The sequence below is a fragment of the Chiloscyllium punctatum genome, chromosome 9 (genome assembly GCF_047496795.1).
Source record: "Chiloscyllium punctatum isolate Juve2018m chromosome 9, sChiPun1.3, whole genome shotgun sequence".
NCBI lineage: Eukaryota > Metazoa > Chordata > Chondrichthyes > Orectolobiformes > Hemiscylliidae > Chiloscyllium > Chiloscyllium punctatum.
In genome coordinates this window covers 43,805,529-43,829,629 of record NC_092747.1, presented here as the reverse complement: position 1 = coordinate 43,829,629, position 24,101 = coordinate 43,805,529, and the positions used below count along the sequence as shown (strand labels likewise).

Here is a 24,101-nt window from a genome sequence, read left to right as displayed (position 1 = left end):
CAGATTAATTTCCTGATTATTCCCACAGTCATTTAAACATTTCTCAACACTTTAAAGCTTCTATGTTAATGTCTTTCCACTCCCAAAGAAGCCTCATTTGTAAGAGCCTTTTTGAAGGGTCAGAAATAGGCTTGATAGTTACCATGGTGTTAATTAGATCCAAAAGCATGTGGGTGGGGTCAACCTTCAGTACAATGTTTCTTTAATACAGCTTTAAAAATCAGAGAGATTTGATTTGTACTGGATATAATCTGTGCTGAAAATTCCTCGAGCTGTAAGTAGGTTTGATGGACATGGAATAAACTGTGCTGAACAAACCAGGACAACCGAGTAGAAACAGCACCCCAACAGATTCAACAAGCTGAGAGAGTGGGAGATCAATGCAGTGGTGTAGGAGAACTGGACAAGGTGAAGGAAGGATTGGCCTGACATAATCAAAGTCAAAATTAGAGTGGTGCTAGAAAAGCACAGCAGGTCAGGCAGCATCCAAGGAGCAGGAGAATCAATGTTTCGGACAAAAGCCCTTCATCAGGACATAATCAAAGTCAAGAAGAATACAAACACTGACAAATACTGGAAACAAGTAATCAAGGAAATGTGTTCTATTCCTCGCGCCTCATGAATGAGTCAACAAAAAAAGAATTGTGAGCCATAAAATACTCCTTTTCCCAATCCGAAAAGGTGATAAAAGATTTTTCCAAATAGGGACTGGAACAATTCAACATAATTCATATGGTACAAGACTCCAAAAAATACTTGGCCCGAGTTATGGAATTTGCAGAGATTTGATAGTCCACAGTATTTGGATTTCGTTAGAACTTAGGATGTTGCCAGCATGAACAAGGAAGTTAATGAAACATCACACCTCGAATTCAAGCAGGATTTTCTTTAGTAGTTGCGGCAGTGTGAGTTTTCCAGGATGTGTAGGACTTCAAAACATCCCTTCCCATACTCTCAGATAGTTTGCTGATTGGCACATAGGATTAATAGCGCATTTGGGAGAAGCAAAAGATAGATTCCACCAAGACCTTGGGGAAGAATTAGAATAAAGGCAAGATCTTTTAAACATTTGAAAAAACAAACTTGCCAATTTCTTGGCCCTGCACGTATTTTTTTTCTTTATTTTGAAAGGATTCAACATTGCACCTATTATCTCGATAATGTTAATATATTAACACGTGAAATGTCTATCTGAATGCAATGTTTGTGCTTTAATTCCTATTTCTAATCTCTAAAATAGGAAGCCAGCAAAGTCTTGAGTTTTCTAGTGAAATGCATGTAAGGAACTGATTTTTTTTAAACAAAAATCTGATGCCTTCCCTTTTATGCAGATAAATGTGTTACTGTGCATGGAATTATGTTGATTGTTTACAGAATATTGACAGTTCTTCCACAGATGTGTGAACTTTGAATGATGAATATAAGAAACAATGCTGTCATTTGTTGCAGCTTTCTTACTTTGATTCAGAACACTTTAAAAACAGAACCCCGTTCCAATCTCATCCAGAATGGTCAACATCAAATGCAACTTCCTAACAAGTATAAGATCCCATGAAAAGGAAAAAAAAAGGAAACAGCAACAAGAATCTAATTTAGCCTTCAGCATAACCGCAGGATATATAGACTTTACAAGTGACACTGAAGAGAGATTTTAGCAATAATCCATTCCTTTAGAGATGGAGCCAAATCTGTATATGCCAGTAATAATCTGGAATTAATCATACGATAAGAAACATTGCCTTCCTGAAGTCGGAAAGTAGAAACAAGCCATTACCCTTCAAGGCATATATATTCTAATGAATAGTGGGCAGTACAGTTGAAGAAGTGAATGTGTAATTTGAAATTAGTTCAGCATTGAGCAACTATATAAGTTATACAGTGTCTAACTGATCTAAGGTGGGCATCTGGGAAAGAGGCGTGATTGGGGTCATAAAAACGTCATAAGTAGGATCAGGAATGCAACATACAACCACCTCAAACCTGCTCTCCCAATCAATAGAATCATGGTTCATCTTCTATGTCAACTTCCCTTTCACATTCTATCTGAAATGTTCCTTGATTCCTGTTGGGCCTAAACATTTATTGATCTCTGACTTCAGTATACTCAATGGTGAAGTATCCAAAGCTCTCTGAGATTTACAGAGATCCCAAAGAAAAACTCCTTAACTGAAGATATTTCTCCTTGACATCTTATCCTGAGGGATTGACTTCTAATTAATATATAAGCTCTCTAACTAGATAAAACATCCTCAGCACCTTCCTGATATGATTGAACGACAAAAAGCTTTGCTCCAAACACCCATTGATATTGGACAGCAACAATTGTTTAGGAATGTCGGATGGTGGAGGAGATATCAGTTTGAGTTAGATATCATCAGGATACATATTAAAGCTTATAGAAATTTTCACTAAGATTGGCATGAAATGTCCCATGGATGAAATCTTGAAACACACTTAGCTGAATATGTGGAAACGGGAGTAGAAACCATTGCAGGAGATCTGTTGAGTTTATGAAGACAGACACTATTGGAAGTATAGGTGCCCGGTTCCATTGAAGACAAGGGAGTAGAAGAGTGCAATGTGGTTAAATATATTGACAATGGCAGGACAATGGCAGAAGTGAGATGGTATACCTCAACATCAAACAGGAAAAAGTACCACTGGTGATATTATGTAAGATGGTCTCAATGTTGGTGGTAATGGAAAACAACACACTGAAGAGATTTCTGGATTTGAAAGGAAATAGAATTGGAGGCTTGCATGGGATTTTCAAATATTACTGGATGGTGCCCCTCTATTCTCTCTGACTTAGATCTTCTCAGAAAGGGATGACGGTAACAGGTTTAAAAGAACAGAGGATAATTTAGTGGAGTTAACCATCCAGGAAACATGAACTGTTTGTATATTTCATCTTCGGAAAACTTAAGGTCATCCAAAGCTCTCCATGTCTTGCTTTTCACTAATTCCATAATTTCCTCCAACCCCTTCACTTTCAGTTACCTGCAATGAGGAGAAACTGAGGACTGCAGATGCTGGAGATCAGAGCTGAAAATGTGTTGCTGGAAAAGTGCAGCAGGTCAGGCAGCATTCAAGGAACAGGAGAATCGACGTTTCGGGCATAAGCCCTTCTTCAGGGCATAAGCCCTTCTCCTGAAGAAGGGCTGATGCCTGAAACGTCGATTCTCCTGTTCCTTGGATGCTGCCTGACCTGCGTTACCTGCAATGATCCAATTAGGCTTTCTTTCTCATCAGCAATTTTAAACACTCCATCACTGGTCTGTGCCTTCAGCTACAAAGCCCCTAAGCTCGTGTATTCATTGCTTAAACCTCTCTATTCTCCTTCAAGTTAATCCTTCAAACCTACCACTTTAACCAAGTTTCTGGTCACCTGCCATATTATCTTCTTAAGTGACTCAGCATCAAATTTGGTTCAATAGTGCCATGTGAAACACCTTGGAACTTTTAAGCACATTAAAGGCAGCAGGCCTTTCAACTTATTATTACGTGTTCACCCACTAATGTTGACAGCTGTAATTTTTAGGGTATTTTTAAGCAAAAGTATACTTTGAATTACCCAAGCAAAAATCAGTGCATTTATTTATGCCCAAGTTACTACGCTATGCTACTCCCTCTGTGTCCCCATGGGCTGGAGAATGTCTGATACATTACCATGTGCAAAGTCAAGCAAAAATCCAGATCCAGTTCCATACACGTGCAGACAATATTCTTTGAAAAAATGTTTCCTTGCCAAACAAGTGTTTTTTGTAATTTCCCCCAGGGTAGTCGAGTCCGAAACTAGAGGGCAAAGGTTTGAGGTGAGAGCAGAAAGGTTTAAAAGGGACCTAAGAGGCAACGATTTCACGCAGAGGCTAGTGTATGTATGGAACGAGCTGCCAGAGGAAGTTGTGGAGGCTGGTACAATCACAACATTTAAAAGGCATCTGGATAGCTTCACAAGGAATTTGGTAAAATGATAGCAAATGGGATTAGATTAATTTAAAATATCTAGTCGGCATGGATGAGTTGGAACAAAGGGTCTGTTTCTATTGTGTACGTCGCTATGACTCGAAGTTAGCAAACTGGGCTAAAAATAAACTGAACCTGATCACCTGATATCTATTCTTAACACTCCACTTCCAAATACTGCTTTTATTGAGTCTACATGCAGGAACAACTGTAAAGGTAGGAGTTGACAAGTGTCTGAGAGAGGTAGGAGTATCTTGGACAATGAAATTCATTTTGAGCTTTTTTTTGTGAGAATTGGAATAAAATCCATAACATTGAGTTGCTTCTTTCAAACAGCTTGCCTTTACAGCTAGCAGCTCCCTGGACTCTTTTTCAGTTTAGCTGGCACTTTCCTCTCCATCCCTCGCATTACAAACTCCTGCCATTGCCAGCACTTCCTTTCACTCTGCCTCCACCACACCACATCCCGCCCTCACCCACCACATGCCATCACCCTGCCCCCCTCCCCTCCCTCCGCCCCCTCGGGTTCCCCCAAAACCCCACCCCGAGCCTTGCCACATATTCACTATCCCCCGACCTCAAACTCTGGAGGCCAAATGATCCATCCTCAGGGAAGGACTCACATTTGTGCCCCTCCGATCCCATGTCAACAAATTCCGTACCCGGCAAGACATGGAAATCTTCTTTTACTGCCTCGGTCTCCATACTTTCTTCTTTGACAAAAACTCCCAACCTCTCTCTGCGGACCCCTTCTCCCACCTGCAACCTTCCTCCTCCACTTGGTCACCCCCGCAGCCTTGTACCTGACTTAGAGCGCTTCATTGCTGACTGCTGACGTGACATCGGACACCTCAATTTCTCCGCCCCCCCCCCGCCCACCCACTCCAATCTCACACCCTCGGAACGTGCAGTGCTCCACTCTCTCTGCACCAACCCCCAGTTCACCATCAAATCTGCTGACAAAGGTGGGGCAGTGGTTGTCTGGAGAACAGACCTCTATGTTGCAGAGGCCGAACGCCAACACTCCGACACCACGTCATACCTCCTCCTTGCCCGTGACCCCACCGCGACCCATCAGGCCAAAATCACTCACACTGTCTGTGCCCTCATTGCCTCTGGTGATCTCCCTTCCACTGTCTCCAATCTCATAGTCCCCCAGCCCTGTACCAGCCAGTTCTATCTATTCCCCAAGATCCTGGCTGATCCATTGCCTCGACATGCTCCTGCCCCACCGAGCTCATCTTGTCCTACCTTGACTCCATCTTCACCCCCTTCGTTCAGACACTTCCTACCTACGTCCGCGATACCAACCACACCCTCCAATGACCATTCCCTTGCACTTCCCCAGCCCCAGTGCTTTATCTTCACTATGGATGTGCAGTCCTTATACACGTCCATATCCCACAAGGATGGCCTCCAAGCCTTCTGCTTCTTCCTCTCCAACAGACCCATCCAGTCCCCCTCCACCAATATTCTCCTCCGCCTCACCGAACTGGTTCTCACCTTAAATAACCTTTCCTTTAACTCCTCCCATTTCTTCCAAATCAAGGGGGTGGCCATGGGTACCTGGATGGGCCTCAGCTATGCCTGCCTCTTTGTCGGCTATGTCGAACAGTCTCTCTTCAGCACCTACAAAGGCACTGTGCTCCAACTCTTCCACCTTAACATCGATGACTACATCAGTGCAGCATCCCGTACCCAGGCTGAACTGGAGCAGTTCATCAACCTCACCCACAACTCCCACCCCACCTTCAAATTCACTTGGTCCATCTCGGACACCTTTCCTGATCTCTGCATTTCTATCTCTGGTACAGTCTCCAGACAGACATTTACTACAAACCCACAGACTCCCATAACTACCTGGACTACACCTCCTCCCACCCAGTATCCTGCAAGAACTCCATCCCGTTCTCCCAATTCCTCTGCCTCTGCTGCATCTGCTCAGATGAGGAGATATTTCACTCCCAAGCATCCTAGCTATCCATCTATTTTGAACAATATATTTTTCCCCACTCTGTCATCCAGACAGCCCTCCACCACGCCACCTCCATTCCCCATTCCACTGCTCTAAACCCCCCTTCCAAATACAATAAAGACAGAGAACCCCTTGTCCTCACCTACCACCCCTACCATCCAACGCATCATCCTTAAACACTTCTGCCAACTCCAACTAGACCCCACCACTAAGAACATCTTCCTCTCCCCATCCCTCTGTGCCTTCCACAACGACCATTCCCTTCAACAGTTCTTGGTTTGTGGCACTCTCCCCACCAACCCCCCTAAACCCCCAGGTACTTTCCACTGCAACCGGAAACGATGTAAAACCTGGCGTGACACCACCCCCCTCACCTCCATCCAGGACCCCAAACAGTCCTTCCAGGTGAGACAGAGATTCACCTGAATCTCTTCCAACGTAGTTTACTGCATCAGGTGCTCCCGGAGTGGTCTTCTCTACATCAGGGAAACCAAACATAAACTTAGGGAACGGTTCGCCGGGCACTGTGGAGGCCGACCGGACCTCCCAGTCACTGCCCATTTTAATTCCCCTTCCCACTTCCTTTCCATCATGACCATCCTTGGCCTCCTCCATTGCCATAACAAATCAAACCGCAAACTGGAGGGACTACACCTCATCTTCCGCCTGGGCAACCTACAGCCCGGAGGACTCAACATCGAGTTCTCCAATTTCAAATAACCTCTCTTCCCAACCCCCAACTCCCTTCCCAGCGCCTCCCCCTCTCTTTCACTCCTCCCAGCTGCCTACTGGATTCATTCCTCCCGTTGACCAACCAGATTATACCCTCTACATGTCTTCACCTATCCCTACTTCACCACCCTGCCCTCGTCACCCCTTTATCTGTCGCTCCCCTTAAACCCATCCCCAGTCCTGAAGAAGGGTTACACCCAAAACATCAAATTCTCCACCCCCTGGTGCTGCCCGGCTTACTGCGTTCTTCCAGCCTCCTGCCTGTCTACTTTCTTTCAAAGCAAGGATTTGGCCAAATGACAATTGTCCCTGATTCCTGCTATCTGCCTGCAAGATGACAACCCACCCAGAGTGATTTCTGCACTCACTGTCAGCTGGAGAAATGACCTCGTGAACCTACAACGAGAGAGGAAAAAATAAAAGAAAATCTCTTAACTAATATGTAGTTAAAGCAAATGAAACATTATAAATATTCTAAATGATCTTTAAAAAATCCCCAAGAGAGGCCCAATCAAATTATTTTTCTCCTGATGCCTCGTTTTGTTTTTTTTTGTTTTGAATATAACTGATGAGGTTCCAACAAAGCCACAATCCAATTGGATTTGGCTTCATTGTTCTATTCATCAACTGCATGTGTTAATTAGAGATTCAGTAATTAAATCACAAAAGAGTCCAATCCACAGAAGGTCTGGTACAAATTGACTGTTGCTTTCCTGGAACGTTTCCCTTTGTACAATAAGGTTGAGCAAATGGCAATTGCATCAGATCTCAGCCAAATCCCTCATTCAGCTTAATCACTAGCTGAGAATTGGCTCAACTTTGGGTTTCTGTTTGACTTTTTCAAACAAACAGTGTCTGAATCAATCTAAGCTTTTTTCTCATATACAGATAAACTCAGGTATCAGCTCTATCGTTGATTCAATAATAAGGAAATCAAATTTGAAAATAAATGCAAATTCCCAGGTTGTGTTCTGAACTAACTCATAAAGCCAGGGTATCAGGTCAGGTCCTTTATACATAGATAAAGTTTACACTTGTACAAATTAAAGAATGATTGAGACTTCTGTTGAATTAATTTTGAAGCGTCGGTTATTATCGGTGGATTGATGAGAGAAGAATCTGTTCCAGAACCCGTAGACATCACTGTACATGATACCTTGCAAGTCAGACATGGCCAGTAGACGAGTAGTCCAGTATGGTAAAAACAATGACTGCAGATGCTGGAAACCAGATTCTGGATTAGTGGTGCTGGAAGAACACAGCAGTTCAGGCAGCATCCAACTAGCTTCGAAATCGACGTTTCGGGCAAAAGCCCTTCATCAGGAAGTAGTCAAGTATGTCTGCCATTACTTACAATCATTTGACTTCAAATTCATTCAGACAGATCTGACAAAGTGAATCTTATTGTGGCTTATTGGTTGTCGTGTCTTCCCAGATGTTGAGTTCAGTGTTTAAGGATTTTATTGCTGCCTTTCATTTTTTATTGGCATTTCATCTGCCCACATCCATCACGATATTGAACAGCAGCTCACCAACTTTGTGAATTCAAATGATAGGCCTGCAGGGGACGTGAGAAGGTACATGCTGAAACACTGAGCAAAGCCCAGAACAAAGCCCTTGTTAATGATACCACAGATTAGAAGATCCAGAGATCTGGTCAATATGCCTGATTCATTGTATTCCCAATCTTTATACAAAATTAAGTTAGAACAAAATTAGGGAGTTTTCTTCCCTGCCAATTTTCCCAGCCTATGTTCCATACTGATGTGAATAAAGCCTCACCAAACTAACCTTCTGTATGATGTATCCTAGTAAATGTCATCATGTTCCTTTGGAATGGGCCTTATCTCCCATCAGTATGACCTTATCTACCGAGGATTAGCTGTCCACTACAGGCTTCCACTTTCAGACAAATTTGAATAAAATGGGATGTCCAATGCTCAACCTTGTTAGGGGCTCTGAAAGGTCCATGGAATATGATTCCAACAATGGCATTGGGATTGCACCCACCAAGAATCTTCACCATTTAAGGGTCAGTGGAGATTCCCCATTTATTATAGAACATGCATAGAACATAGAACGGTACAGCACAGGAATGGGCCTTTTGGCTCATGATGTTGTGCAGAACATGATGCAAATTAAACTAATCACTTTTGCCTCCCCTTGGTCCATGTCGTTCCATTCCTTGCATATTCATGCACTTATCTAAAAGTTCCTTAAATGCATGTCTCCTAATATTAGACATTTCAAAAATGTTCTGATATTCAATGCTTTTCGTGCATCTCATAATTTTGTAGACTTCTATCAAGTCTCCCCTCGGCCTCCACCACTCCAGAGAAAACAACCTAAGTTTCTCTCGCCTTTCCTTATGGCTTATATCATTGAATCCAGGCAGAATCTTGGTAAACCTCTTTTACACCCTCTCCAAAGCCTCCACATCCTTGTTTATTGGTGACCAGAATTGAGCACAGTAGTCTAAGTGTGGCCTAACCAAAGGATTATAAAACTGTATAACTGATGCACACTGTTTGGAGCACAACCTGGAGCTTGAGGCAAAGTGCAGTGTGTTGAGTTGTGGTCCTGAGGACCTGTGTTATCATAATGGTGTATTTTCTATTTAGGGAGCCTTGAATGGTGCAAAAGTCAGAGCAAATTGAAGAGCAAATGACCCCATGCTTCATTATTTCTACCAGTGTTTACATCCTGGGAATTTTGCCCATCCCAGACAATAATTGCCAAACTCAGACAATAATTATATTTTTGGATCTCATTAATATGGCTGCAAATACAATTTCCTGGAAATGAAGCAAGTGTTCATGCTGCTACCACATGGTCTGAAATAGGTGTTCAACAGCTGATGTCCAATCGGATCGGCAGCCTGTAAGATACATCCGCAAATTTGTCATTTCAGTGAAGACACCAACAAAGTGAAAATTTCTGTCTAACACCTTCTGAATGGCAGGGGGAGGAATGAACATAAAACCTGAGAGAACCTGCATTTTCAAACAAACCAGCAGTCAAATAAAAATTAAGCACTGTCTATTTAATGATCTTAAATTTCATTAATGACAATGATGCTTAACACCAGCTTTGTTTACATGAAAGGATAGTCTCAGATAAAATGGTGGCAGCCAGTAACAATGAGCTGAATTTTAGTCGAAGGATCAGATAAGAGACCACAACAAGAATCTCTGTCCGATTTGATGGAAGGCTGCACAACTGGAAGGGACAATGTGTGTGCCTGAGTTTCAATGGAAGTGGCAAACCCACCAAGTGGTGTTGGGTACTGCCACTATTGGTGGGAGTCTGTGAGGGCACATCACTGGCAGAGGGAGCCTTTCTGTAGAATGCCCAGCTGTGCCTTTTTACAGCCCAGCAGACACACCAGTCGGCTTTGCAAGATGGAAAATACCAGTCTCCACCCTCAGCATGTTCCCCAGATGACAATTATTCCATTGATGGACTCCAGCCACAATTCATTTTTCACACACTGAATGAAGACTGACTTCAATTGACCAGATGGCTATGAGCTCAGAATCACAGAAATGTTGCGGTGCAGCTGGAGACTATTTGACCCATCATGCTTGCACCGACTCTACAAACGAGCATCATTGTCTTGTGCCAATCCCCTGCTTCTCCCCCAAAACCACTGCACATTATTTCTATCCAACTAATTAGCCCCTTCCCTCTTGATGCTTCAATTCGTACCTGCCTCCACCACATTTCCAGGCAGGGCATTCCAAACTCTAACAACTCGCTGTGCGAAAAAGTTTTCACTCACATCACTCCTGCTTCATTTGCACTTCACTTTAAATTTATCCCCTGTCATTCTTGTTCCTTTTACGAGCGGGACCAGCTTCTTCCTATCAACAGTACCTTGCCCACTCAAGATTTTTAAAATCTCTATCAAACCTCCTTTGATTCCAGGGAAAACAGTCCCAACCTCTTCAATCTTTCCCCATGACTGAAATTTCCCGTTCCCGAGAACAGTTTTCTTGTAAATTGCTTCTGCATTGTCTCAATTGCACTCGCATCTCCCCTATAGTGTGGTGCCCAGAACTATACACAACACTCCAGCAGGATCTAAAAAGCTCCTTCTACAAGTTCAACATCGCTTTCTTGCTCTTGTGGTCTTTGAGCTGCTGGGTCACGGTTAGTTTTCATCACACACCTCATCTACCAACTTCACCTCATCTACCCCCTACCTATTTACTTTCAACTCCACCCCACTGATCTTCCTCCTCTCTCCCTCTCCTCTCTTTCCCACGCACTGCACTCCCTGAAGCGAGACCTTTGAAAATGGCTGCAGGGAGGAATGCACAGGCTGCCTGAATTTGCATGAATTTACTGTCGGGCCCACATCCAAACTAGTGTCTGTCTCAGGATTTATAAGGGCCAACATGCCTGTAAATGCTGGTCTGAGCTGACTACAATCAGTTGCTTTCCTACTTCATTTGAAATTTCTCCGTGAGTCACCCTCAGAGAGCACGGAGATACTGTGGAGATGAACACAGCAGGAGTTTACTGAGGAGAACTCACGGATCTTAGCAGCACAAAATCTGACAATTAAGTTGTTTAACAGTTGGAATAACTTAGTTGCAAAAGTGAAGAGATTTAATCATGTTTGTCAAATTGTTTGTGCTGAACACAGTAAATCATTATTCCCTTGTGGAGATGCAGAACTATAAATGGGCCTCACTCTGGGCCCTGTCTTCATTCGATTAAGTTCTCAGGCTGTGAATCTTGTTGTGAAAATAGCAGAGGGGAGAATTATGTAGGCTTTGTGGATGGGAGGTCTGCTGGGACTCACCTGGCTTGAATATGTAATTCTAGGGCTTGCAGAATTGCCCAGCGTCCTGACAGTTGATTAGCTTCTGCATCGGGAAGCATTGTAACAGATGTTGCCTGCTGTTAGTGTTGATAAATAGACCATGTCAACAAAATTTTAATCTCCCAGCGTAACTCAAAGCTTTTATTAATGGAATGCCCTGGGAATTCTATGCCTGATGCATTATACATTATGGGTGTTCTTTTCTTCCTGACAGTCACCTGCAGTTGATTTCTCTTTTATTAAGAAGTTATTTTGCCAGTTTCCTGACACTGATGGATCTGTCTGTGTGATGACCTTTCATTACAAAGCAGGGGGCTTGTTCGCACAGCTGGTTTGCAATACAGAATGATGCCAACGGCGAGGGTTCAACTCCTGTACTAGTTGAGGTTACTGTGAAGGTGCCATCTTCTCAATCTCACCCCATACGTTAGGCTACCACCAGTCCTGTCCAGTGACAGAGTAGGACAATGGTGACTTTGCCTTTTATTTCTAACAGATGAAACAGAACTTGAATGACATCCACCACCTTTTTGCATCAAATGAACCTTATTTAGACACTCGGTTTGTCCATTTTACAATCTCCAAGGCTTGTCAAAAATAAGATATTTTTATTTGGTTATGGAATGTAACTAATTTCCCTTCTCTCTCTCTCCCAGCAGATGGTACGGGAACAATACCTGACAACACAAGGCTGCAGCCTACAGAGGCCAGAGAACCAATATGTCTACAAGATTGGGATCTATGGCTGGAGGAAGCGCTGCCTTTATTTATTTGTGCTGCTGCTTCTCATCATCTTGGTTGTGAATTTTGCATTGACCATCTGGATTCTCAAAGTGATGTGGTTTTCTACAGTAAGTGTTACCTCGGTTTTCTAGCATCCATTTATTTTATTTTGAATGCACTTCTCGACAATGCTTTGTTAAACAGACGATTAGAAATTTTTCATCTTTTTCTCTTTATCTTTTTCTGCTCCCTTCCTAATTCTATCTGTGTGTCCATCACCATCTCCTTCATTCTCCATATTCTCTCATTCATTTTCATTCGGTGAGATTCGATTGTTCTTGATGGTTTCTCATTTTTACAACTGATTAGATTATAAATTGCGCAATCAGATTACAAGGATGATTGCAAATGTCAGCTGCTCAAGTCACAAGCTTTTAACGCTGGACTAACTGCAGCTTCAGACACATTAGTTGTGTCTTTATGCGTACAGAAAACACATGCAATAAAGGTGAATATAGTATGACCTGAAGGATGTAGATGATAATTAAGAAGAATATTATTGAGTTTTAGAGGTTATTCTTATAACTTTAACAAGTGATGGATGTAAAAATGTTCTTGAGCATCATTTACAAGGTCTTCCGAATGGCTTATTTTATATATATATATGATTCAATAAATAATAAATGATTCAGCAGAATTGTTATTCTAGCAATACAGCACGGTGCAGCCAAATCCTTGACCCAATAACAGATTAGCAATAACAAAAGCTAGACTCATTTTAGGTACCTTAATGGTTTTTCTTTTTCAAATACTGGGTGTGAAGTCAAACTACTTGAGATCACTTACTCGTCCGGGAGCTTCTGGGAGATGACAGGTTGTTATTTCCATCACATGCAACACAAATACTAACTCAAAGCTACCAGGAACTTTTTAGCTTAAATGTGATGGCTGTATCTTAATACATGGTCTGTTCTATAAATGGCAGTACATTTCTCACTAGGCCATGCCTGTGAAAGTTGGATTGAAGCCAGAAGATGCCATAACTGGGAGGATTAGTGTTCAAATCACCCTAAGTGCCCACAGAGTACAGCAACGATCTTCTAGACTGCTGAAGAATACCTTAGGCTTTCACTGCTTTAATTACACTCTTCCCTATCACCGGACTTCCTATAGACTTTTGTTCTTCTGGTCTTGCCAGCTCTTGGCAGTTGACCTCATGGTCATTTGGATCAATGTCACTTTCTAATGCACAATTTCAGAATTAAATTTTCTAGATGAATAGCAGTGTCCAAGAAATTTTACCTAAGTTGAGAAATCCTGTTTATTTCAGTCAAAAAAATGTTCTGGAACTAAAAGGAACTATTACACCTGATTGGCAATTCCTGATTTTGTGGGATTTTGTTAATGTCAACAAGACCATTTCTTCTATAAAATGGATCATAAAGGTTATGTTGAGCTAAATTTGAGTACCTGCAGCAGTCTGGCTGAGTTGATGGTCTTTTCAAAAAGAGGTGATACTTATTCAGATCCCGGATCCCTGAAACTACTTAATAAAGCACCAATTTCCATATGTGACAGTGCCTGGCAGACCTCCAAACAATCTGTGGTGGGTCATTTGAAAGAAATATCTCCTGCAAAGTGTGTCTGTATAAATTGTATCACAAGAGAAGATCTCAGAATCCATTCCATTTATCAAACAGATAATATTTATTGTTGGAAAGCCAGATGTCAGCCAAGTAGCTGAACACTAGCAATGATTCACAGTCTTATTGTTCCTCACTACATGAGCTATCTAGTTGAATCCTACTCTTTGGCTTACTCCCCATGTCCTCTGATGTTTTTTTATTCTCTCTCAAACTGGCTTTTTGTTTTTTAATAGAATTTGTGATCTCTGCTACACAAAGGATTGAGATACAGAATTCACTTTAATCAACCAAGTGACATTTCTTTTCTAATCTTCCATCTAATTAATTCTGTCATCATATCACTTGCCTGCTGTTGGCCACTGGCCCCATGCTTTGATGGTCCAGTTTCAATTAATTGTAATCTGTGAGCTGTCTGTATGATCCACATGCCAGTAGGCAGCACAGCAACATGGAAGGGCAGGAAGTCAAACAGGGCAGCCATACAGCACATGCCTGCAGCACTGTTTTAAAGGAGAGTGATGGGCTGATTTAATGATGTAGATGAGGAATGACAAAGAATTACTGCCAGCAAAGAGCAGGAAGACTTATCCTGCTCAGCTACAAGTGTAGAAAATACAATATAGTCTGACTTTCTTCTTGTCAGATCTCATTCCCACAAATCTTTTAAGACTTGAAAGTTCTGTTTTTTCCCCAACTCCTTGCATTATGATGAGATTGCATGGCATGGTATAGAACAGCCTGTCTCTAGCCAAGCAATCACAAGCTCAGTTACAAAAATGTGATGGCACAGTGACTCAGTGGTTAGCACTGCTGCCTCACAGTGCCAGGGACCATTGTTTGATTCTGGCCTCGGGTGACTGTCTTTGTGGAATTGCACATTCTCCCCGTGTCTGCGTTTCCTCCAGGTGCTCCAGTTTCCTCCCATAATCCAAAGATGTGCAGGTTAGGTGGATTAGTCATACTAAAGTGTTTAGGGATGTGTAGATGAGGTGCATTAGTCAGGTGTAAATGTAGAGTGGTAGGGGAATGGGTCTGGGTGGGTTACTCTTTGGAGGGTCGGTGAGGACCTATTGGGCCGAATGGCCTGTTTCCACACTGTAGTGATTCTAAAAAAGATCCAGTCAAAGTTCATTTGAAAACCACAGCAGCAAAGCCTCTGGAACCTGGCAGTAGGCATTTCTTGTCTTCTTGGCCTTGCTTCAACCCCTTTATCGGTGAATTATAGCTGATTGAATGACCAGAATCAGGACATGTTCCTCTCACCGTAGATTCCTCTCAAAATAGGTTCCTCTCACAATAGATTCCTCTCACAATAGATTCCTCTTACCGTACATTCCTCTCACTGTAGATTCCTCTCACCGTAGATTCCTCTCGCAATAGATTCCTCTCACTGTAGATTCCTCTCACTGTAGATTCCTCTCACCGAAGATTCCTCTCACAATAGATTCCTCTCACTGTAGATTCCTCTCATTGTATATTACTCTCAGTGTAGATTCCTCTCACCATAGATTTCAGGCAGGCAAGCCCCTCATCTTCCCCGCATCAATAGAAAGAACAGGCTCCTCTGTTCTTTATCAAAACAGACTTTATCTCTGATCATGTCTCAGTAACCCGCACTGTACCTATTTTAGTAACTTTTGTATCCTCTCTGTAATGAGTTATCTCTAAGCTGTACACGAGTGAACTCTAAGCGAGTGAATTCAGTATTGCTTTTCAATTCCATTAAATCCAAAATCAGGAATAATCCCATTCACCATTTTTGGTGGTAAATGTTAATCCACATAGCAATCTTTAATCACCAGCATATTTATAACCTTCATCTCCATTTTATATATGTTTTTGCTTGTACAGGTCGTTCTGCTATTACGTGCATTACAATAATGCGAATTCGCTGTAATGCAATTGACAAGTTGGGGACTCTGTTTATAAAGCGCAAACTTTTAATGTATGTGTTGCTTTTAGCGCGAATCCAATCCCGTTAGATTAAATGGTGCTGTTATTGCACAATTTTCTTATAACATGGGGTTGCACAAGAATGGAACCACCATGTTACAGCCAAACCAACTCTATTTAAATTGTATATCTTGTTCCTACTCTTCCTTAGAAAATGCGTTGCTTTACATTCTATGCATTACTTCTGGAGATAGCAAAGGTCAGTTTGTCTAATCCTATGAGAAACTAATGATGATGATGTAAAATATGAGGACATTTTAGTTACAATATTCATAGTATGTTATATCTACAATGGTACACGGAAATGGAAGAAGTGGTTTAAAAAAAATATGGAAGAGGTGAATCCTTAAGAATGCTCGGTGTTGTTTGTAATTGTTAACAACTTTAATTTTCGGCAAGATGCTGGAATTTATAACCCAATTTGGCATGATGCAAGAAAAACCATTCCTCCTGAAGTCATTATAAAGTAAAGCCAAGTCGATCAGTATATTTCACAAGGAAGATATTTTGTCTCTGCCAGTAATTGTAATAATGGTTCACTAATTGGAGCTATGCTTTGAATCTTGTATACAATTATGGTACACTATATTGCAGGAAGGTTTGTTGGAAGCCAAGCTGGAATTTATTCCTTCTGCTAGAAATGTCAGAGCTGTGAAACTGCACTGTAAAAGTCTCAATCCTGCCACTTGAATATACAATTGAGGCCAACCTCCTGTTTGCAGTGCAGCATTATTGTAACTCTTAGGTTTTACAAAAGACATATGCCCATCAACTTTCTCAAGTGATTGTACAAGATTCCATGCATCATATTAAAAAGAACAGAGAATTGTTATAACCAACAGTTATCCCTCTATCATTATAACTAAATCAGACTATCTAGCTATTTGACTATTGCTGTATGCAGGAACTTACTCTGCGTAAATTGGATGCTACATACTGTGTTACAAAAATGACAACAATACTTTAAAGGCCATAATAAGTTTTGGGACATGCTTAAATATAGAAAAAAGTGCACCATCTATGCAAGATATTTCTTTCTTCATTTTCCCTTCATTGCCACAACAGAATTTAAATAGTTCCTTTAATGTAGCCCTGCAGTACTTTACAGTGTTACCAAACAAACACTGACAAGGGTGGCACAGTGTGTAGCCCTTCTGCCTCACTACACCAGGGAATTGAGTTCAATTCCAGCCTTGGGCGACTGTCTGTATAGAGTTTGCACATTCTCCCTATGCCTGTGTGTCTTTCCTGCAAGTTTCCTCCCACAGTCACAAAGATGGGGTATCACGGTGGCTCAGTGGTTACCACTGATGCCTCACAGAGCCAGGGACCTGGTGCGATTCCTGCCCTGGGTGACTGTCTGTGTGGAGTTTGCACATTCTCCCAGTGTCTGCGTGGGTTTCCTCCCACAATCCAAAGGTATGCAGACCAGGTGAATTGGCCATGCTAAATTGCCCATAGTGTTCAGGGGTACGTCAGGGCATTAGTCAGGGGTAAACATGGGTAGTGGAATGGGTCACTCTTTGGAGGGTCAGTGTGGAATTGTTGGGCCAAAGGGCCTGTTTCCATACTCTAGGGAATTTAATCTTAAATGTGCAGGTTAGGTGGATTAGCCATGGGATATCATAGAATCCCTACAATATGGAAACAGGCCATTCGATCCAACAAGCCCACACTGACCCTCCGAAGAGTAACTCACCCTGACTCATTCCCCCACCCTATATTTATCCCTGATCGATGCACCAAATCTTCACATGCCTGAACACTGTGGGCAATTTAGCATGGCTGATTCTCCTAACCTGCACAGCTTTGAACTGTAGGCGGAGACCCAGGCAAAATGGGAAGAATGTGCAAACTCCACACAGACAGTTGCCTGAGACTGGAATCGAACACGGGTCCCTGGCACTGTGAGGCAGCAATGCCAACCACTGACCATCCATGCCGCCCCAAATGGAGGCTTTCCAAGTAGGGGAGTGGGATGCTGTTCCGAGGGTCGGTGTGGACTCGATGGGCTGAGTGACCTGCTTCCACACTGTAGGGATTTGAAACAGTTGCATAAAGAGATTTGAGGACACATAAATTATAGATTGGCAAGAAATGCTAGCTTAACCAATAATATTAACAACCTGTGAACAAATTTAAAGGAAAAGAATTTGATGAAGGAAGTAAGTGTTAAAGTGAAGGGATAATGAGGCAGAAAACAGATAGATTTAAGAAAGAAATTCCAGGCCTTGGAGCCTAGTCTGCTGACAGCCTGGTCACTAAGGTGAACAGATTAAAGTTGGGAATGAGAAATAGTCAAACTGGCTGTTTTGTGCACATGAGTCAGGCCAGAGGATTTCCTGCTCTGACATTTCATTCATTTTCCCCAATAGAACTGTTGATGTTTTCACTGAAATTCACCTCCAGGCTCCATAACTGCTATATTTGGAAATGATTTTAGTTCACTGAGTGACCACCAATCCACTTGCTGATCCAACTCTTCACAGAAGAATTCCTGGAGGCAACTCCACAAACAAAGGAAGCCACTTTACTGAGAACAGGAGAGAAGCACCAACTAGTGGTGGGTCAGGTTTTTATCACTGACCACAAGCTGCTGATCTTGAAAAAAATCCGACTGCCCTTGCTGCTCTCATTTGCTAGAGGTTTTTGGTTAGATTCCCTACAGTGTGGAAACAGATCCCTCGGCCCAACCAGTCCACACTGACCCTCCAAAGAGTAACCCACCCAGACCCATTTCCCTCTGACGAATGCACCCAACACTATGGGCAATTTAGCATGGCCAATTCACCTGACCAGCACATCTTTGGACTGTGGGAGGAAACCAGAGCACCCAGAGGAAATCCACGCAGACATGGGGAGAATGTTCAAACACCACACAGACAGTCACCCGAGTCTAGAATCGAACTGGAACCCTGGTGCTGTGAGGCAGCAGTGCTAGCCACCGTACCGCCCCTAACAGTTCTAACAGCTAACTTTGGAATTGGGTTTCAATACTAAGCCTAAGCAGGTTTAATATTTTACCATACAGTATGCAATTATGTTCTTATTTGTGTAGAACAGTTACCAGGCCCCACCCCTTGCACAGGTTGTAAGCTCTACCTCAAATGGCAGCATGGTGGGTCAGTAGTTAGCATTGCTGCCTCACAGTGCCAGGACCTGAGTTCGATTCCCACCTTAGGCGACTGTCTATGTGGAGTTTGCACATTCTCCCTGTGTCTGCGTGGGTTTTCTCCAGGTCCTCCAGTTTTCTCCCACAGTCCAAAGATGTGCAGGTTAGGTGAATTGGCCATGCTAAACTGTCCGTAGTATTCAGGGATGTATAGATTAAGTGCATTAGCCACGGGTAAATGTAGGGGAATGTGTTTGGGTGGGTCACTGTTCGGTGGGGGTCGGTGTAGATCTGTTGAGCCAAATGGCCTGTTTCTACACAGTAGGGATTCTATGAATTGGTCAGCAAAAATAAAAATGGAGCTGTACCTTCATTGTTTGCTATGTGTGAGTGGCAATGAGTTTTTATTGGAGAGTTTCCCACTACGAGGTGTAGTGAGATTTCTCACCATTACTCACTATGATCATATCATTAACAAGCCACCCAACCGTGTATTCAAGAGACATCAGCTGGGCTGCACAGGAGTTTGGAGTGGAAAGGAAAGATCCAATTGTTGTGGTCCACATGGATAACAATGGCATAGATAAAAAAAAGAAAGAGGTTCCGCTGAGGGAATATGAGCATCCAGAGGCTGAATTAAAAAGCAACCCAAAGGCAATAATCCCTGGATGATGATCTGAGTCACACATTATTTGGTGCAGGGTCAACAAAATTAATGAGGTAAATGCATGATTCAAAGATTGGTGTGGGAGAAATAGATTCAAATTCATGGGACATTATCACTAGTACTAGGGAGAGAAGGAGCTGTTGCACTATCATAGCTTCCAGCTAAAGCATGCTGGGGCCAGAGTCCTCGCGAATCACATAACTAGGGCTGTTGATTGGATTTTAAACTAAATCAGCAGGATGGAGGGTTCAGTTGCATGGAAAATTATGAAAAATGTTAAAATGGGGGAGGGCTAAGCAGAAGTTATTAAAGTTTCCAGAACAAGTAATGGAACTGAAAATATGGCAGGAATCTAACTTCAGCCCATGGCAGATAGGGGACAACTATGAGAAGGGGGGAGGTCAATACAGGTCTGAGGGTGTTGTCCTTAAATGCAGAAGTATACAAAACAAGCTAAATATGCTTGTAGTGCAGACCACGTTTGGCGGGTATGAAATTTTGGCTATCACTGAGACGTGATTATAAGGGGATCAGGACTGGGAACTAAATAACCAAGAATACACATCATATTAATAAGACAGGCAGATAAGTGAGGTTGCCTCATTAGTATGAACTGAAATTAGATCAATAGCAAGGGGTGGTATAGAGTCGGAAGTCATAGAATCTGTGTGAGTAGAGTTGAGGAACCACAAAGGAAAAAAGACCATGATGAAAGTTGTGTACAGGCCTCCTAGCATCATGTGGAGAAGAAAATAAATCAGGAGGTACAAAAGGCATATGAGAAAAGTACTACTACATGGTGAATTTAATATGCAGGTAGACTGTCAAAATCAGATTGATTGTAAATCTTAATAAAAGGAATTTGTGGAATGTCTATGTGATGTTATTTGGAACAGCTTGTGGTACAGATCACTAAGGAGCAGGCAGTTTTGGATTTGATGATGTGTAATGAGGGAAACTTGATTAGGAAGCTTAAGGTGAAGGCTTTGACTGAAAAAAGGAGTTAAAGGCTGGTCAAGGGTTACAGGGGGTGGACAGGAAGATTGAATCATCAAGTTGATCAGCCATGATCTTATCAAATACTGGAGCAAGTACAAGGGACTGAAAAGCCTCACTGGCTCATAGTTTGTACATTTTTCATTTGTGGTATATTTAATTACAGTTAGGAAACAAAATAGCAGTAACACTACACTACAGATCATATTCTATCAACCATTAGTCAGTAAGAAAGATACAGAAAACAAATTTGCAAGAAGGTTACAAAATGATACAAAAACTGCAAAATAAGACTATTGCAGTACTTTATTTAAAGTGTTACAAAGAGATTAGAAACAAAGACACCTGGAGGTAAGTGTACACAAGTCTCTGAAAGTAGGCATGTTGTGAGAAAAGTTACATCTAAGAATATTTGTTTTATAAATAGAAGAACAAATCACAAACAGAAGGATGCTATTCTTAATTTTTTTTAAGGTATTTGTTAGGTCTGGGGTAGATTATTGTGGACAGTTCTGGGAACCACACCTTAGGAAGGATGCCGAGACCTCAGAGAGGGTGTGGAGAAGTTTCACTGAAATGATACCAGGGATGAGAAAGCTTGATTATGCTGGACGAGTGAATGGTTGTCTTAAAAGATGACAGATTTAATAGACTTCTTCAAAATTTTGAAGGGTTTTGATGGAATACACAAAGAGGACTTGTTTCCAGAATAGCAGTGATGCAATGCATGCAACACAGAGGAGGAGGGGTCTCTCAGCAAGAGGCCATGTCCACCAAGTATCCTCAGGGATTAATTCCATTCCTTCAGCCTAAACCAGGAGAGCACTGTGTATTGCGACTCTGTTTTTCAAAAGACAAGAAAAAGGCCAGACCAATTAACTGCCATATCCTCAGGACAGGAGGATGAAATCACAGCCAATTTCAACAGCAAGTCTGGTTAAGGTGGGGCTCAGTGTTGTTAATCCCTCCAACACACATGGAAAGGGTTTCAACAGTAAACTGCTGATAATCACTCAAGAAGAATGCTTGAGGGCTTGCAGCATCTGTGCAGCCAATATTCCAGCATGAGTCACTTGCCAGTCAGAAGGTAGAAAATGGGACGATTCAGCAGTTTATGTTCTTTGAACTGTGAAGCATGGCACAAATTATTGATATCAACAATACATTATGTTGATATAAAACTCTGACTCTTAGCTGATGTAAATGTGATAAACAATTGGCATGATCTTTGCTAATTATTTAACAGAGAGCTGTTATTGCTGATGAACCTTGGTACACCATGGAATTACTCTGCAGAATGGGAGTCATGGAGTCAGACAGCATGGAAACAGACCCTTTACTCCAACCAGTCCATTATAACCATAATCCCAAACTAAACTAATCTCACCTGCCTGCGCTTGGCCCATGTCCCTCCAAACATTTCTTAATCATGTACTTATCCAAATGTCTTTTAAACATTGTAACTGTTCCTCCATCCACCACTTCCTCTAGAAGCTCTTGCCACACACAAACCACTCTCTGTGTAAAAATATTGCCTGTCATGTCCTTTTTAAATCTTTCTCCTCTCACCTTAAAAAGATGCCTCCTGCTCTTGAAATCCCCTACCCTATGGAAAAGATATCTGCTATTCCTCTTATCTATACATCTCATGATTTTATACACCTCTATAAGTCATCCTCAACCTTCTAATCTCCAGTGAAAAAGGTCATTGAGTAATAGTCATTAAGTTCACCTAAAGTTCTGCATACAGAGGATTCCTCATCTCAGCCAGGCTAACAGACAGCAAGTGTTTCCTACAACAACTAAGGACATTGAATGATTAAAATCTTCTTATTCTGCTCTGCATTCGTAACAGCCAATAATAAGTCCAAAGCTGTGGAAATAGTCTGCCTTCCTCTTTCAAGAATAGTGTAATACCATAAATCCAAAAGGAGGGCAGATAATTTTATGAAATTGAAAGAAAAGTATGAGCTTGGGCTTCAGTCATATTAACCTTCTAAAGATCATTCATTTATTTGGAAGCTCAGGCTCACATCAGGGTATTTCCTTTCTGTAAGGTAAAAGAATTTATGAACAGTTTGAAATATACATTTCCCTGTTAACACACCAAATCTCTCATTGATAGAGTGTGGGCAAGTTAAAAAGTTGCCAGGAATACCAATGATGAATGAATAATGGACAGAAATTCAATTAAATTGTGACTGTTTTTCAAAGATGCCATTAACAAATGAGAAAACGTCAGAAAAATGGCCAAACTAATTGCTCAAATAAATTATTCACATTTTTTTTGGCTGTTATTTTTCTTCTCCACTTCAATTATTATGTAAAGGAAGAAATCAGACTTATTCCTCTTACTTTGGCTGCTTGATGGTACAAACATTTAATGTTTCAAACAAGCCTTTCCATAAGACTAGATATAGTCTTAGCAGGGAGAGAGTTCAGAAGAGGTGACTGGGGGTTCAGTGAAAAGATGTGTTTTAGGAAGATTTACAAAAGACTGACAGATTTAGGGAAGACATTTTGAAAGCAGCGTTTAAGTATATGAATTGATTTGACTGAATTGGAAGGCATGAACTGATTTGTTTTTCCTCATCTCACACCTTCACTGGTCAAAACAAAGTTTGAATTTAAAAAGGGAGTTGATATTACCAACTTATATATTTTAGAATAATCAAACCACATTATAAAGTTCAGTATCTGAAACTCAATCAGTTTCCTTAAGAAACAAATTGCTGCAAACAAACTTACTTAAGTAAATATGTAAATATGATTAGCAAAAGGAGTAAACTGTGTAAAAAACATAACTACGCTTGAAAAATAACACACACTGCACCAGAAGAAAACAAATATGACTGCCCGGAGAGCTATTTTAAATGTACTTTGACCAAGGAACCGTTAAATTCAGAAAATTTTTAACTGGTAGTCCAAATGTTGGTGTACAGCCAAAATCATTTTGCAAATCAGCTATTGACTGCATGCATTCAGCTTTCTGGCAACCATTTCAAATTCTCTTTTAGGAATCTTCCACTTATGGTGATGAGCTTTTTCTGTGAGATTACAACTCCTCATCTTTGGGATGGGTTTCAGAGAAAAGAGGGTAGCAGTGGCAAAGGTGACTGCTCCATCAAGTTGTCTCTCTCTGACTGTCTCTGTTCAAAACCAGTACTTTTATTTTCAACATGCTGGGTCATGTGACCTATCTGAAAATGTTGTTGGTTTGGAATCTAAATTCATGCAGCTGTTTCCTTTGCAAATGCAACAGTAATGGTGCTGTAGCAATATTGGCTGTCTTTTGCTTTGCGAAGTGCTTTCTATCATTGATTCGAAATAGACATAAATTAATATTTTGAACAACATGTTAATAACAGAATGAATACTCTGCAACTAAATATAGGGTAAAAGGACCACATCAGAGGTAAAGGTATAGTAAAAACAAAGTAGATATGGAAGAGCAGAGGTAAAATGGAATGAGCTATGAAAGGATTTAAGGGAGTGAGGAT

At 41.5% G+C, this 24,101-nt stretch overlaps 1 protein-coding gene across 14 annotated transcripts in view; it reads left to right on the top strand.

The window, feature by feature from the left end:
- sgcg (sarcoglycan, gamma) overlaps positions 1–24,101 on the top strand; it is a 692,618-nt gene that overhangs the window by 331,788 nt on the left and 336,729 nt on the right. For 9 of the 14 annotated variants that reach the window (XM_072577378.1, XM_072577374.1, XM_072577373.1 and 6 more), the window contains one exon: positions 12,161–12,355. In XM_072577378.1, coding sequence (XP_072433479.1) covers positions 12,164–12,355 — 192 coding nt within the window. In that variant the 5' untranslated portion in view covers positions 12,161–12,163. The remainder of the gene's footprint in view (positions 1–12,160; positions 12,356–24,101) is intronic. The other 5 variants (XM_072577379.1, XM_072577376.1, XM_072577375.1 and 2 more) reach the window with 1 other exon arrangement.